The 13,142-nt window shown below is 35.5% G+C and overlaps 1 protein-coding gene across 1 annotated transcript in view; it reads left to right on the top strand.

Annotated features, from left to right (window-relative positions):
• Window positions 1–11,826, top strand: part of DNAJC10 (DnaJ (Hsp40) homolog, subfamily C, member 10) — a 24,272-nt gene extending 12,446 nt beyond the window's left edge. Inside the window, exons 12-22 of the mRNA XM_009886767.1 lie at window positions 257–371; window positions 2,063–2,190; window positions 2,464–2,580; window positions 3,782–3,883; window positions 4,931–5,086; window positions 6,487–6,620; window positions 8,163–8,216; window positions 8,607–8,754; window positions 9,205–9,324; window positions 10,539–10,655; window positions 11,317–11,826. Coding sequence (XP_009885069.1) covers window positions 257–371; window positions 2,063–2,190; window positions 2,464–2,580; window positions 3,782–3,883; window positions 4,931–5,086; window positions 6,487–6,620; window positions 8,163–8,216; window positions 8,607–8,754; window positions 9,205–9,324; window positions 10,539–10,655; window positions 11,317–11,328 — 1,203 coding nt within the window. The 3' untranslated portion in view covers window positions 11,329–11,826. The remainder of the gene's footprint in view (window positions 1–256; window positions 372–2,062; window positions 2,191–2,463; window positions 2,581–3,781; window positions 3,884–4,930; window positions 5,087–6,486; window positions 6,621–8,162; window positions 8,217–8,606; window positions 8,755–9,204; window positions 9,325–10,538; window positions 10,656–11,316) is intronic.
• The last annotated feature ends 1,316 nt before the right edge of the window (window positions 11,827–13,142 follow it).

Raw genomic sequence — 13,142 nt, 5'->3', positions numbered from 1 at the left:
AATTCTTTAAGGTTTTATTCCCCTTTTTGGCCTTTAAAAATTAGCTGACAACCTAATACAGCTGTGCAAGTAGTTTTCCTTGAATGTCATAGTTACAAGATTGTCGTAAGACTTCTGTTGTTTTTAAAAAGCTACTAGATTTCCATATTTTAACCTTTTTTTTAGTGAATCTATCCTAACTCTTACTGCCTTTCAAAATACGTTAATCTATATACATTAGGATGCCTTAATTAAAATGGCACTGTCTGTTAAATAGGTTGGCAAGTTCGATTGTCTTTCCTCACCAACCATCTGCAACAAGCTCTATGTCTATCAGCCTTGTTTAGCAGTCTTCAAAGGAAAAGGAACTGGAGATTATGAAATTCATCATGGTAAGGGAAACTTTGGCAAGGTTAAATCATTACATAATCACTTTGAGAGGACACTGTCTTTGTCAAACTGTATTTGTTTTCATAAAGAACAGTTTTGTAATTTTAACATTTGCTATTTTTCCTCTGACCTTACTGTAGCCTTGCACAAACTTATAATTTCCTTTGTTTTTTTTTTTTTTTTTTTTTTTTTTTTTTTTTTACGGGTAAGCAGTCATCAGATGCCAAGAGATGTATTTTGTCTTTACTTTTCTGTCTATTTCAACATCATTTACATTGTTAAATACCAATTCAATCTCTGAAGCTGGTCAGGACTGCTTCTGCTTTGGGTAGGATAACCAAAGAATGCTGTCAAGCACACCCTTTGTGGAGGCTTAACGTGCTAGTTATACAGTGCTGCCAACTTGAGAAACTTGGATTTGATTTCACATGTCATTACACTAAACCTAATTCCATGTTTTGTGGACTTCTATTCAAGAAGTCCACAAAAAAAAAATAATCTATATTGAGGCTTTTACGGCTTACTTTCATTTCCAAAATAGTAGTTTCCTCCACGAAAGGTTGGAACTATGTAAATTGTACCACTGAAAAGATTCAAAAATGCTGGTTGAAGACGAATGGAGCCTGAAGCGAAACTGTAGCTTGCGGCAATAGGTGTAGCTTTATCCAGAATGTAACACAAGACAGTTATGCAAGATGAGGTTCTCATTTTTCGGCCTCTGACATATTAGAAACAGAAAGAAAGGAGAAAAGTGTTGGACCACTTAGAAAAGAATAGTTGTATCTAAGGGGGAAAGATGATCCCATACATCTCCTGGTTGCTGCTGGGAAAAGCCTTATGTACTCTAAAATTTCCACTCCTGAATAGTGTAACAGAAATACATTGGACTACAGTATATACATTCTTTTCTGAATGGTTTGGTTTACTATTTACAAAATAGATGGCACCTAGAATGTTTGCCAATAGTCATCTCATTGTAGTATTTATGAAAATATAATACTCAAAAGAATCAAGTTTTCTATATGCTATGTTGAAGGGCTTCAACAGTTTAATATCTAAGAACAGTAATAAACCTTAAGCCATTGTGCAGTGACTTCAGATTTAATTACCCTGGAGTTCTTATTCTCAGTTCATTTCAAGAGACAAACTCAAATTTCTGCTGACAAATATGTATATGAAGAGCTGTGCTCTTTGCCCACAAGAGCTGTGTCATCAGGAACTTAAATTACACCTAAAAAAGCTGTGATTTCCCCATGACATTTATTTTGCTTGAAGTCTTTACTGTGTCAATACCTTTGCCAAGGCAAGTGTATCTAGAATAGTAACTTTTTAATTCCAACAAACATTAGTGAGGTGGTAAAACAGCCAGTAGTCCAGTCACTAAAAAACATTCTATTTGTTTGACAAAAACATGTTTTGTTTTGGATAAAACATTTACTTGGCTAATATTAGGTAAATACCCAGTTTAATATTTAGCCGAATAACAACTGTCATCTTAAGCTTGTCTTACCTACACCAGTTCAACATTGTCTTCCTGAGAAAAAGTGAGCCAGTATCTGTTCAATTTATTTAAGCGGGCCAGGTTTAAAGATCAGTCACGGGAACTGAAGGACTCCTGTTGCTGTCACTGAGTTTTTTAATGAGATCTCTCACAGGGAAAAGTAAAGTTTTCTTTCTACATTTTTCTTTGAAGGAAAGAAGATCTTATATGACATTGTTGCATTTGCCAAAGAAAGTGTCAACTCTCATGTTATCACACTGGGACCTCAGAATTTTCCTGACAAAGAAAAGGAACCATGGCTTGTGGATTTCTTTGCACCGGTAAATATTAAATATCTGTATTTCCCTTCTTCTAAAACCTGTTATGTAACAACGTAACAAAATACTATCAGTATCTTGAAAGTGTCCTTCAGCATCATGAGATGGTATTGTAATTTCTCATTCCTTGGCAGCACTAGTCCCTAGACTGTGTGGGTTTTGTATTTAGTGGAGTCTGTTGTCAAAGCAGCATATTATTCATCTCAAACAGCTTACGTTCTCCTGAGAGCCAACTGCGGGGAAAGCAATTAGGTTTACTTGTCTTTTGTTTTCTAGTGGTGTCCTCCTTGTCGAGCTTTGTTGCCAGAGCTGAGAAAAGCATCAAAACATCTTTATGGTCAGCTTAAATTTGGAACACTAGACTGTACTGTCCATGAAGGCCTTTGCAATATGGTAAGCTGCAGGAACTAAATTAAATAAAATAAAAAAAATCTTTCAAAGGATATTATTTTCTTCTAGTTGGGGATAAGGGTATGGGAGCAGACAATGCTTGTTCTTTAATACTACTTTCTTAAAGGGTAGTAAACCAAACAGGACACTTGTATCATCTTTTTTTTATAGTGTTATTGGAAGACTCTGGAAGTGTCAGAATTTAGTCATTCCTGGGGTTTTTTAAGAGAAAAAAAGAATTAAAGCAGACTCAGAAAGCTTTTTCTAGTGTGTATATAAATATATACATGCATTCTTCTTGTTCCTCACACAGGAGGATAAAAAACAGTAAAACATTTAACCATACAAGTTTCATATTAACATAACACTTTTTGAAAATGTCTGCAGAACCACTTCTAATTCAGTTCACCCTAACTGACGTTGCTTTTTGTTTTGTGGCACTTCAGAAGTACAGGATCAATTTCAAAGTAAAAGAAAGTTTATATATTACCAGTTTGCACTTATTTAAAGATATAATAATGGAATGAAATTATTTTTTCTTTAAATCTCGCTCAATTTTCCATGTTTAAATTTGCTTAACTTTTGCTTCAATGAATTTACCATGGTAGAAATTAATGACATTATTTTTCCCAAATTCCATAAAATACTACATTTTGACAGCTTTCCTGCAACTGCACGTTTTATTGTTCATAACAGCTTTTTACGTTAGAATGTTTGTATTTGTCTTTAAAATGTGAATGTCTTAAAACATATGAAAAATGAGCAAAAAATGAACAAGCTTTTTAAAGTTGTATTTAGATGCGTTTACACACTGAAGAATTCAAATCATGGAAGCATCTGTGTTCAATAGTAAACAATACAGTTATTGATACGGTACAAGCATTTTCACCTGAAGACTGGGAATAGCTTTAAAGTTAAGGCTTAGGAGGCTCATGGATTAATTCCTGGATTTGTGGAGCATGGCAAAAGAACTACTGACTGGTTTTTAAATTCAGAAAAAACAATGCCATCTCTGAATACATTTGGCATCTTTTCTGTACTGATTAGTAATGGTTTCAGACTCCCATCTGCATGTATGTCTGAGCAGTTGTACTGTGAAAACTGGATAGATGAGCAGCTGTGAGCCACCAATAGCGATGGCAGTTAAAGGAAAGTACAAGAAACCTACTAATTCCTTGCAATTTCTTACTGTCTGTTTTGTTAGCATAACATTCGAGCTTATCCAACAACAGTTGTGTTCAATCAGTCTGATGTTCATGAATATGAAGGACATCACTCTGCTGAGCAGATTTTGGAGTTTATAGAGGTACGTAAATTATCATCCTTGTTGCAGTCATGCTCTGTACGCAGCTAATCCGCAAACACGTTCTTCAGTTGGAAGATTCTAAGATTTTATTTATTTTTTAGTTAATAGACTAGTAAGAGAAAGGGCGCAAAAACCTTGGGCAAGAAAAGTGATCCAGCAACTGTCAGTCAGGGACTTGACACCTAATGGATTAATTTCCCTACTCTGACAAGTAATTTCTTTGAGGTCATTAGCAAATAACTTAAGATCCCTTCCAATCTGAAAATAGTAATGATACTTATCTCATAGAGAGGATAAAGGAATTAGAAGTATGAAGTGCTGTAATATTAAGGTGAAAATGCCTCAGGTGCACACCTTGACATGGGAGGAGTTTCACATTTTTGTCGATCAGCTTGCTGCCCTCCACATTTCTCAGCTGTTTCTTGAACTTCCGTAACTTGCAGAACTGCAAATCATTGGTACTCATCATTGTTGCTGCCAGAGCTCTGGCACCCACCTTTCCTCTGGCATTCAGGTTCTCTCACTGCTAGATCCGCATGTTATTTTCCACTCTTTGAAGAGACTGTTCATTGTCTCTCCAGGCAGCCCAGAAAAAGCAGGTTTAAGAGCACACATGCAGGAACAGGTGGAGATCAGTCTTTTTCAGTTGATGTTCAGAGGCCCTTAGTGCACCATATGTATTCTTCTGCATCCCAGCCTGAATAGCATTGTTGAGTCTCTTAATGCCTGTTCTTGCCAGGTAAGCTGATTGTTTTGCCTTTTGCCTCCCCTTATGGAGAGGAGGGAGAAAACCTCCCTTTTGCAGCCTGGCTGTAGGTTTTTTGATAGCTCTTCTCAGCAAATCAAGCATATGATTTTAGGTTGGAGGAGTGGTTTCTGATTCTTGCATGCCTTTTGGTGGTGTGGAGCCTTCCCTACCATAGCAGCAAGCAAATTTCGCTAAAAGAGGGACATTCTCAGAATTTGGTACAGTCTGTATGTGACGGCACTAGATACGGGATAACTTATTGTTGCAAAGTATATGTCTATAAACTGTCTTTACTTTAGGATCTTAGGAATCCATCAGTGGTCTCCCTAACACCAGAGACATTTGTTGAGTTAGTTCAGAGAAGAAAACGAGAGGAAATCTGGATGGTTGACTTCTATGCTCCGTGGTGTGGACCTTGTCAGGCTTTAATGCCAGAATGGAAAAAAATGGCCAGGGTAAATGACATTCAAATGTTTTTTTTCTTCTTTTGTGTCCTGTTCCATGGAATTATTGAGATGGTACAACTGCTGTCATAGAGGTTTGTCAACCGAGAACGTCTAGTGATGAATATTGTGGGCAAAACAGGGAATTCCTACATGACAGTTTTATATTGTTCCAGATACAAAGTTTTTCTTCTTTTTATTTAAATGTTCAGTACATTGATACTGTAATCCATTTTTTTCTGTTGATAGAAGTGTGTCTTCCAAGATCTAAGAAACTTTAGAGTAACTAACTTTTCTTGATGCTTAGTGCTTTATGGAGACAACAGCTCTGCATTTGTTTAAAACAAAATATGAAAAAAAGATTTATCCATAAATTAGATAAGAAATGGTTGAAATAATTTGTCACTTTATTCTCAGTATTCTTTATGATCATTAGTCATCTTAAATATAGCACTTAGACCTTGGTGAAACCTCTGACTTGAATTTAAGATTAAAGGAGTTCGATCCTATCCATCTTGTTTCCTATATTAGGAAGATTTTTCTCTGAGGTCTTGTTTTCTTCACTGAAAGTAAATACATATTAAATACCATACATTTTAAGGCTGATTGTCAGCTGAATTACACATACTTTGATACGGAATTGTCGAGACTGGGGAGGGTGGTTTTGTTTTGCAAGGTCATAACAGTGTTTTCTCATTTGCAAAGGTAATATTACTTTACTGATAACCATCTGGGTTTTCCTGGACACGTTTCCAGGAATTTGGACTAGAAATTTTTGGGGAAAAAGTAGCGCTTTGGAAACAAGTCCACGACTTTCAGACACTTAGAACTCACCTAGACTGGGAGTTCCAGCCAGGATTCTATATTCTGGTCAAATGTCTGTGAAGTATTATTAGCTCTATAGTACACAGTCAGTAATTATCAGCTTCCCTGCCCGTGCCGTTCTGGTCAAATGTCTGTGAAGTATTATCAGCTTCCCTGCCCATGCCAGGTGGTTTTGGGCCTTTGCAACAAATACAGCGTGTTCAAGATGCAGGCCAACTGTGCAGCTGATAGCCATCTGCACCGTACCAGGATCTGTCATAATTACTGAGCCTGTGATAGGAAACATGGTAATATGCTAGTCCTTATACTAAATAGCCACACTGATAGGTACCTTTGAGGCAAGGTAGGTGCCTAGTGAGCCATGTGCATGCAGTTCATATTAAAATATACGTGCATGATGGAATGTACCTGGCTGGCTGGCTCCTATTAGATACCAGGGACTCATTTACAGGAAAGAAGAAAGAATTGTCAGAATCTTGGTTTGTTTTCCCCAACTAAGTGACTAAGACTTAAATTGAAGTATTACTGAAATTGTAGTATTATTGATTAGCATATCTGATTGTAGGTTTTCTTCTTTTTTTTTTCAGATGTTAAGTGGATTAATCAGTGTAGGCAGTGTGGATTGTCAAAAATATTATTCTTTCTGTCACCAAGAAAGTGTTCGGGGATATCCTGAAATAAGACTCTTTCCTCAAAAATCAAACACAGCTCATCAATATTAGTAAGTAGTTTACTTCAGTTTGGGAAATGTTAGATGATGCAGAACAAGATGAATATACACCTTCCATTGTGTAGAAAGATTCGTCACTGCTATTAAAATAGGCTGTTACAATATTAATGTCCTAGATGTTACTGAGTTTGTGACTTCAAACTAGTGCCATTTAATTTTGCCATTTCACTGCAGTAATTTGAACTGAGACTGCCTCAGGAATCTTAATTTTTATTTCTTGTTCTGTATAGATTGCCAGTTTTGTAACTTTAATTGCCTGTTCAAGTAGATGATTTAAATCCTATAATGTAAAAATACTATTAGGCCTAATTGATGGTAGCTGTATCTTTAGAGAACAGAGTGATGTAGCCATCTGATCATCCTCCCTGCCAACAGTCCGTTAGCACCATTGCAAAAATTTTCCGTCGTATATCTAGTCATCCCATTCATTCTATCATTAGTGTGGAAACATTAATCATTAACAAAACAACAAAAAAATCTATGGGAAATGAAATCTGGCAAAAAAACCCAGTCTGTCCCCTCCATTTCACAGTACCGTTTGAAGATCCAGGGATTTTAGGAAGCACGTGCATATTTAAATAGAGAGAAAACTGTCTGAAGTAGCAGATGTGTTGCTTCATTATTTTACACATTGGAAAGTTCTATTAAATGCTGGCAGATACTAAACTGCAATGCCTCTTCATTGTAGTGCCTAATAGCAGACTTCAATAGCTTTTATCATTGGACTGCTTACTTTCATTCAGTTCTTCTAGATAAAGTTTCTCTTAAAAGCAGAATACTTTTTTTCTTCTTGAAAACAACTAAGTTGGTGAATATGCACGTTAAGCGCCAAATTCCTAATCATGAGTCAGCTATTTCCTGAAAAATATGGAAATTTGTCTCTTAAAATGTAGATCACCAAAAACTGTCAAGTCAGGTAACTCTACTGAAAAATATTTCATTACAAAGTAGTAAATTAGTGGATATGAATTCTGAATTAATCTTTTTTCCAAACCTGTAGCTGGGATTTCAAAACTAAGAAATGCCCTGAAAGTCCAAATAACAAATCTTTGTCCAACTAACCAGTTTGCCTGGCTTTTCTACTGTCAAATTGAGGGAAATCTATATAATAAATAATTGGTTTATTGTAATGGATGAACATCAGTTAGAAAATATATTAAGATATTTCAATTTAATTCTCGTGCCTCTTAGAGCTTGCAATTTTATCTGGAGTTATTATCAAAGATCCTTCTTTCAAAAAAGTTCTAGCTATCAAAGCTTATGTGCTCCAAACCAAGTTTCTTAACTCCCTTGACATAGGACTTTCTTCTCTTTCTTCTCTTCATCGTCTAGTCCTTAATTCTGTATCTTTGAATTGTATTAACGAGACTTATTTATTCAGGTTTGAAAGCAAAGTAGAAATATATCCTAAAACATAGGCATTTAAGTTCATTATTTCATCATCTCCACAGAGTTGTTTGGTTGGTTTTTTTTGAAATGTAATTCAAACTACTGTGCAACTGGATTTCTGTTTTCTTTTTAATCTTTTTATAGTAGCTACAATGGATGGCACAGAGATTCATATTCACTGAGAGGCTGGGCATTGGGGTAAGTTACTGCATTAAACTTTGTTCACAAGCTGCTTATATAGTTTGCTTGCTAGGAGAAATTAACATTTAAATGCTCCGTAAATCAAGAATTAGAAACAGGTATATGTATTACTCAATTTAACAGCTTAAAGTTTCCACATCTTTTAACTCAAGCTTTTAAAAAGTGGGGAAATAGCATACTCCTGACTGTCCACCCATTTTCTGAAGACCATATTGTTCTTTTGTCTTCCACTTTTTAAAAGTGATTCTCTTATAGTGCAAAGCATAAAGTAGGGATTTCCAGACAACTAATATTCTTAATTTCAGAAGTTTTCCCATGTGCTTGAATGGAATTTGGATATGTTTAAAGTTTTGAATGGATTATGATGGTTATTCTTCCTTTCCACAGATATTTACCACAAGTATCTGTTGACCTGACTCCTCAGAGTTTCACAGAAAAAGTTCTGAATGGAAAAGATCACTGGGTCATTGATTTTTATGCGCCGTGGTGTGGACCTTGCCAAAATTTTGCTCCTGAATTTGAGATCCTTGCAAGGGTAGGGTTTTAACTGTATTAGCAGTTTGTTGTACTCATAATGGTTAAAACATCGGCACTTTTATTTCTTGTTAATCATCCAAAAATTGCATACCCACAATGATCCTCCTTCTCATTGAAAGTCCACGCTTTTAGGTCCAGTGGGTATTGTTTCTTGCAGACACACATACAGACCCTCTTTTGAGGCAGATTTCAGCTTATGATGGGGTGACCTTTGGAACTGTGATGTGCTTTGCCCTGAATTCAAGCAGAAGTGCTCCGGTGAACACGTAGTGACTTCTGATACAAGATTAAAAGGGAGAAGCAAGCGAGCAACTACTCTGAGATATTTAAAAGATTCGAGCAACACTTTTCATTTAACTTTTAGCTGCACTGCTGGCTTATTCAAGGCATTTGCTTACAGTCACCCATGAAAACTTGAAGTTTGTTTCTAATAAACTTTTCTTTTTAGACTGTTAAAGGAAAAGTAAAAGCTGGAAAAGTAGACTGTCAGGCATATGCTCAGACCTGTCAAACTGCTGATATCAGAGCCTACCCCACTGTTAAGTTTTATCCCTACCAAGGAACAAAGGTAAAGTGTCTCCTTTGTGTACACTGGTGAGCGCGTACTCTTAGTACGTTTATTTCACATTAAGACTTAAGAGACTATTTCTGCAACACATTAAAGTGCATTATTTAGATATTTGGGAGAAACAATAATAATCAATTTCAGGAATATTTAAAATTGTAGGACAATGATACAGTAATAATGTGTTATTGAAAAATAATAAATTGTAAATTAATAGAGCAGTAACTAAAATGTGGGCTTAATCAGAACCAGGGTTTAATTTTGCAGGGGTCTCATGTGACAAAATGTTTTTCAACCTTTACCGATTCCACCACCAGCTCCCAAAGGCAGGCAAAGTCTCTCTAAATGAAATGTGGACAACTTCATTTTGGCTAAGGGGAAATATTCTTTCAATGTAATCACAGCATTTTATTATAACTTTGACTTAAATAATGTATTCTGACATAGAAAATTAATTAAAAATACTTAGTTCTGTTCTGTCTCAAAAACAAACCTTATCAACCGTTTTAATTATCAGTGTGACTGTTGAGAAGAACATTTCCTACTAACAGATTAGTAGTAATAAATTAAAAAATTTAAAAGTATCCAGATGGTTCTAGGAAATTGCTTTTATTCTTGTAAAACTATTAAATTTCAACAATATTATAGTCATCTTTTTAAATGTATTAATGCTGAAGAGAAAGTATTCAATGCATTCTGATAGTTAAGTCAATTCTTTTAATTATACTTTCTTTTTCTTTTTTTAACTGAATCTCTTATGGGAAGTTCTAGGAATCCTTCCTCACACAATCCCATCAATTTCAATGAGAGTTTTCTGTGGTAAAGAGTAATGGCTTTTCAGGTCTCAAAAGCAGCAACCCACACTGCCAGATTTCACGAACGTCCATTACGAAGTGCCAGACTTTGTAATGGCTGTCTACGTTAAGTACTTAGCTGAATACATGTGAGAAAGTTATAATTTCAGGATTCCTTTAAGGATCAAGACAAAACTTGTGTAGTTTTGAAAAGTAGCAACTAAGAGTGGTATTTACTATAAAGACAACTAGCATTGTTTAAATGGAGACAAAAATATATCTATGAATCATAACCTACCAGGGCTGTTGTCTTCGTCCCTGCATTCCTCTTGAGTTTTATCTGAAAGTAAGGAGGTTTTCTGTTCAGTGTAAAGCATGCTTAATGTGTTATACAATTTAATTTATTTCTTTTTTTTTTTTAAGAAAAATGTTGTTGGCGAATATATAGACAGCAGAGATGCAAAAGGTATTGCTGACCTTTTGAATGAAAAATTAGAAGCAATTCAAAATAAAGGAAAAAGAAAAAAATCTAGAAATAAGGTAAGAATACTGATTATGGGGCCTTTTGCAAAAGACTTACTATTGTAAAGAATAGCCCTTTAAAATGATGTTAGTATTTGCTCTTTGTCAGTGAAATAGTAAATGCTATATCTTCAAATAGTACCACGTACGTTTTACTTCCAGTCTTGTTTTGGTTACTGTTATTTGTTCAAACTCAGTTCTCAGTGTCCACAGATGTAGCAGAGAATACTGCAGTTGCAACATCAGTTATGGCAAGACTTAGCAGAATTTATAGATACGTGTGCGACAGCTGCGTTAAAGATAGATGGTTGAGATGCACCGTGTCCTTATGTGTAATCCTTAGACTAGATTTAGCAAGCAGGCACCAAATTACAACAGCTGATTAGTGCATTGCCATTTTAACTTAGAATGAAGATATTAAAACACAGCTGTTAGGTGCCGCCCTGAATTCTATCATAGAATGGTTTAGGTTGGAAAGGACCTTGAAGATAATCGAGTTCTGACCCCTCTGCCATGGGCAGGGACACCTCCCACTAGAATTCTATCTAAGAAATATTTGTCCAGTTGAAAAATTAGTACCATAGGGAAATGTGAAACCACAGGGGAAAAAAACAAACAACCACCTTGATTTTTATTTGTACTTTCAGAATAACTTCTTTGCTTATTTTCTTGTCACTAGGATGAGCTCTAAGTGGTACTGGAGGTAGATACGATTCAAAATATTCTGAAGCTGTGAATATAGAAGACACCACGAGGAAAATATAAGGCTGATTACATTCATGGCAGGACAAAAGAGAAGAAAACTAGTTTGAGTTTACGGGCATATGTGAGTGTATGAATTCTGTTTAAACTGGGGGGAGATGAAAGCATTTTGGTTTTGGTGGAGGCATTCAGTGTTTCTGCAAATGAATTCTGCAGGTCCCTCTTCTGATATATCAACTACCTTCTTCCTACTCAAACATTGGAGTTGACCAGAAATGTGGACTGTATCACTTTTGCCTACCCATTTACTAGTTCCTTATATTTTTCTGTCTCTTTTCAAACACTTTTTGAATGTGGCACTCAGCCTATGGCTGAATATGCACTCAAACCACTCTGCAATGCAGAAACACAGTGAGGGATTGTCTGTTTGAAAGACACACAGTTTTACCTGATGATTATTCTGCTTTGGGGTTGCATTGTCAAGTCAATTGCTAAGAAATAAAATCAAGAACTGGTATCAGGATAGATTTATTGAATTACATTGCTCCTGCCCTTGAGTGGATGGCTATTATTGTGGCACTGGCAGTGGTGCCTGGATGAACAGAACTTTGTAGGGCTTCTTTGGTTGTTTGGTTTGGGTTTATTTTCTTTTTTAAATAATCCAAAAAAGAAAAAAAAAAATCAAGGACTTCAAACACAGTGTTTCATTGACTTTCAGACTGAAGTTATGCCATAGAAGCATCTGTTCTATGTTATTAGGTCATAACTTTATTCTTGTCTTTTTAAATATGAATGTATTCTGTGGATATATTTAAACTCTTCTGGTATTACCACTTTTCCTTTCTCTGCAGACATGTTTTGGGGGTTTTGTTTGTTTTTTATATAATCTTTAGGCAAGCAGGATAGCAAGTGCCTTTTTTAATTTAATAATGAACACTGTACATTGCAATGTCTTCTCATACATCTTAATAAAATTCCCACTCTTTAGAGTAATATTTTTCATAGCTACTCAATAGGCAAGAAAAGATGACAGCAAAATGCTTATTGCATTTAGTTCAACATTGAAATGTTTCACGTTTTCAATAAAATGCTGCTGAGAACTTGTCAGAGGGACTTGTCTCCCTGTTATCTGTGTATTTAGATTTGGCGTGACTAGTCACTGTAGGGTGAGTATTATAAATTTGGAAATATGCTGTTATCTACAAGTAATTTATTTTATAAAGAAGGGAGCAAGAAATAAAAGGAAGAGATTCTAGTAACTTTGAGACATTCAAATGGTTCTTCCCTGCATTCAGGGGCCTCTAGTGCTTTGCCGTTTTGCAGTCTATTAATCTGAGAAAGAAGAGAAGATATTGGATCTATGGTTTAATAAAATAGACCTTCCCACAGCCAAATCAAACTTGAAACTCAAATCACAGTCAAAAATGAAAATTTTGGTATTTTGTAACTTTGATACAAACTCTGTTTTGTATCAAAGTTTTTGCACGTGTATTTAACTGTGACTTCAGTTCCCACCTCCTACCTTCTTCTTGGAGAATGAGGTCACTGCTACATACTCTAGGATCCTGCTGTTCAAGACCTAATCCAAAATAACCTACTATAAGCATTTGTACAGTTTCTTGTTTATTCCTGTTTATGTATGGTTTCTCTCATTTCTGCCAACTCCTCCACAAGCTGATGGTAACTACGAACTTTGTGGCTTTACTATGGCTTTAATCACACTTCAGCTTTTTGTGAAAAGGTACTTTATCACTTCCTTCTGGTTTAGTCATGTGAAGCACATAGATAGCTACTACAAAAAAA

The sequence above is a fragment of the Charadrius vociferus genome, unplaced genomic scaffold (assembly GCF_000708025.1).
Source record: "Charadrius vociferus isolate BGI_N301 unplaced genomic scaffold, ASM70802v2 scaffold666, whole genome shotgun sequence".
NCBI classification, from domain to species: domain Eukaryota; kingdom Metazoa; phylum Chordata; class Aves; order Charadriiformes; family Charadriidae; genus Charadrius; species Charadrius vociferus.
This window is presented reverse-complemented; position numbering and strand designations above follow the sequence as displayed.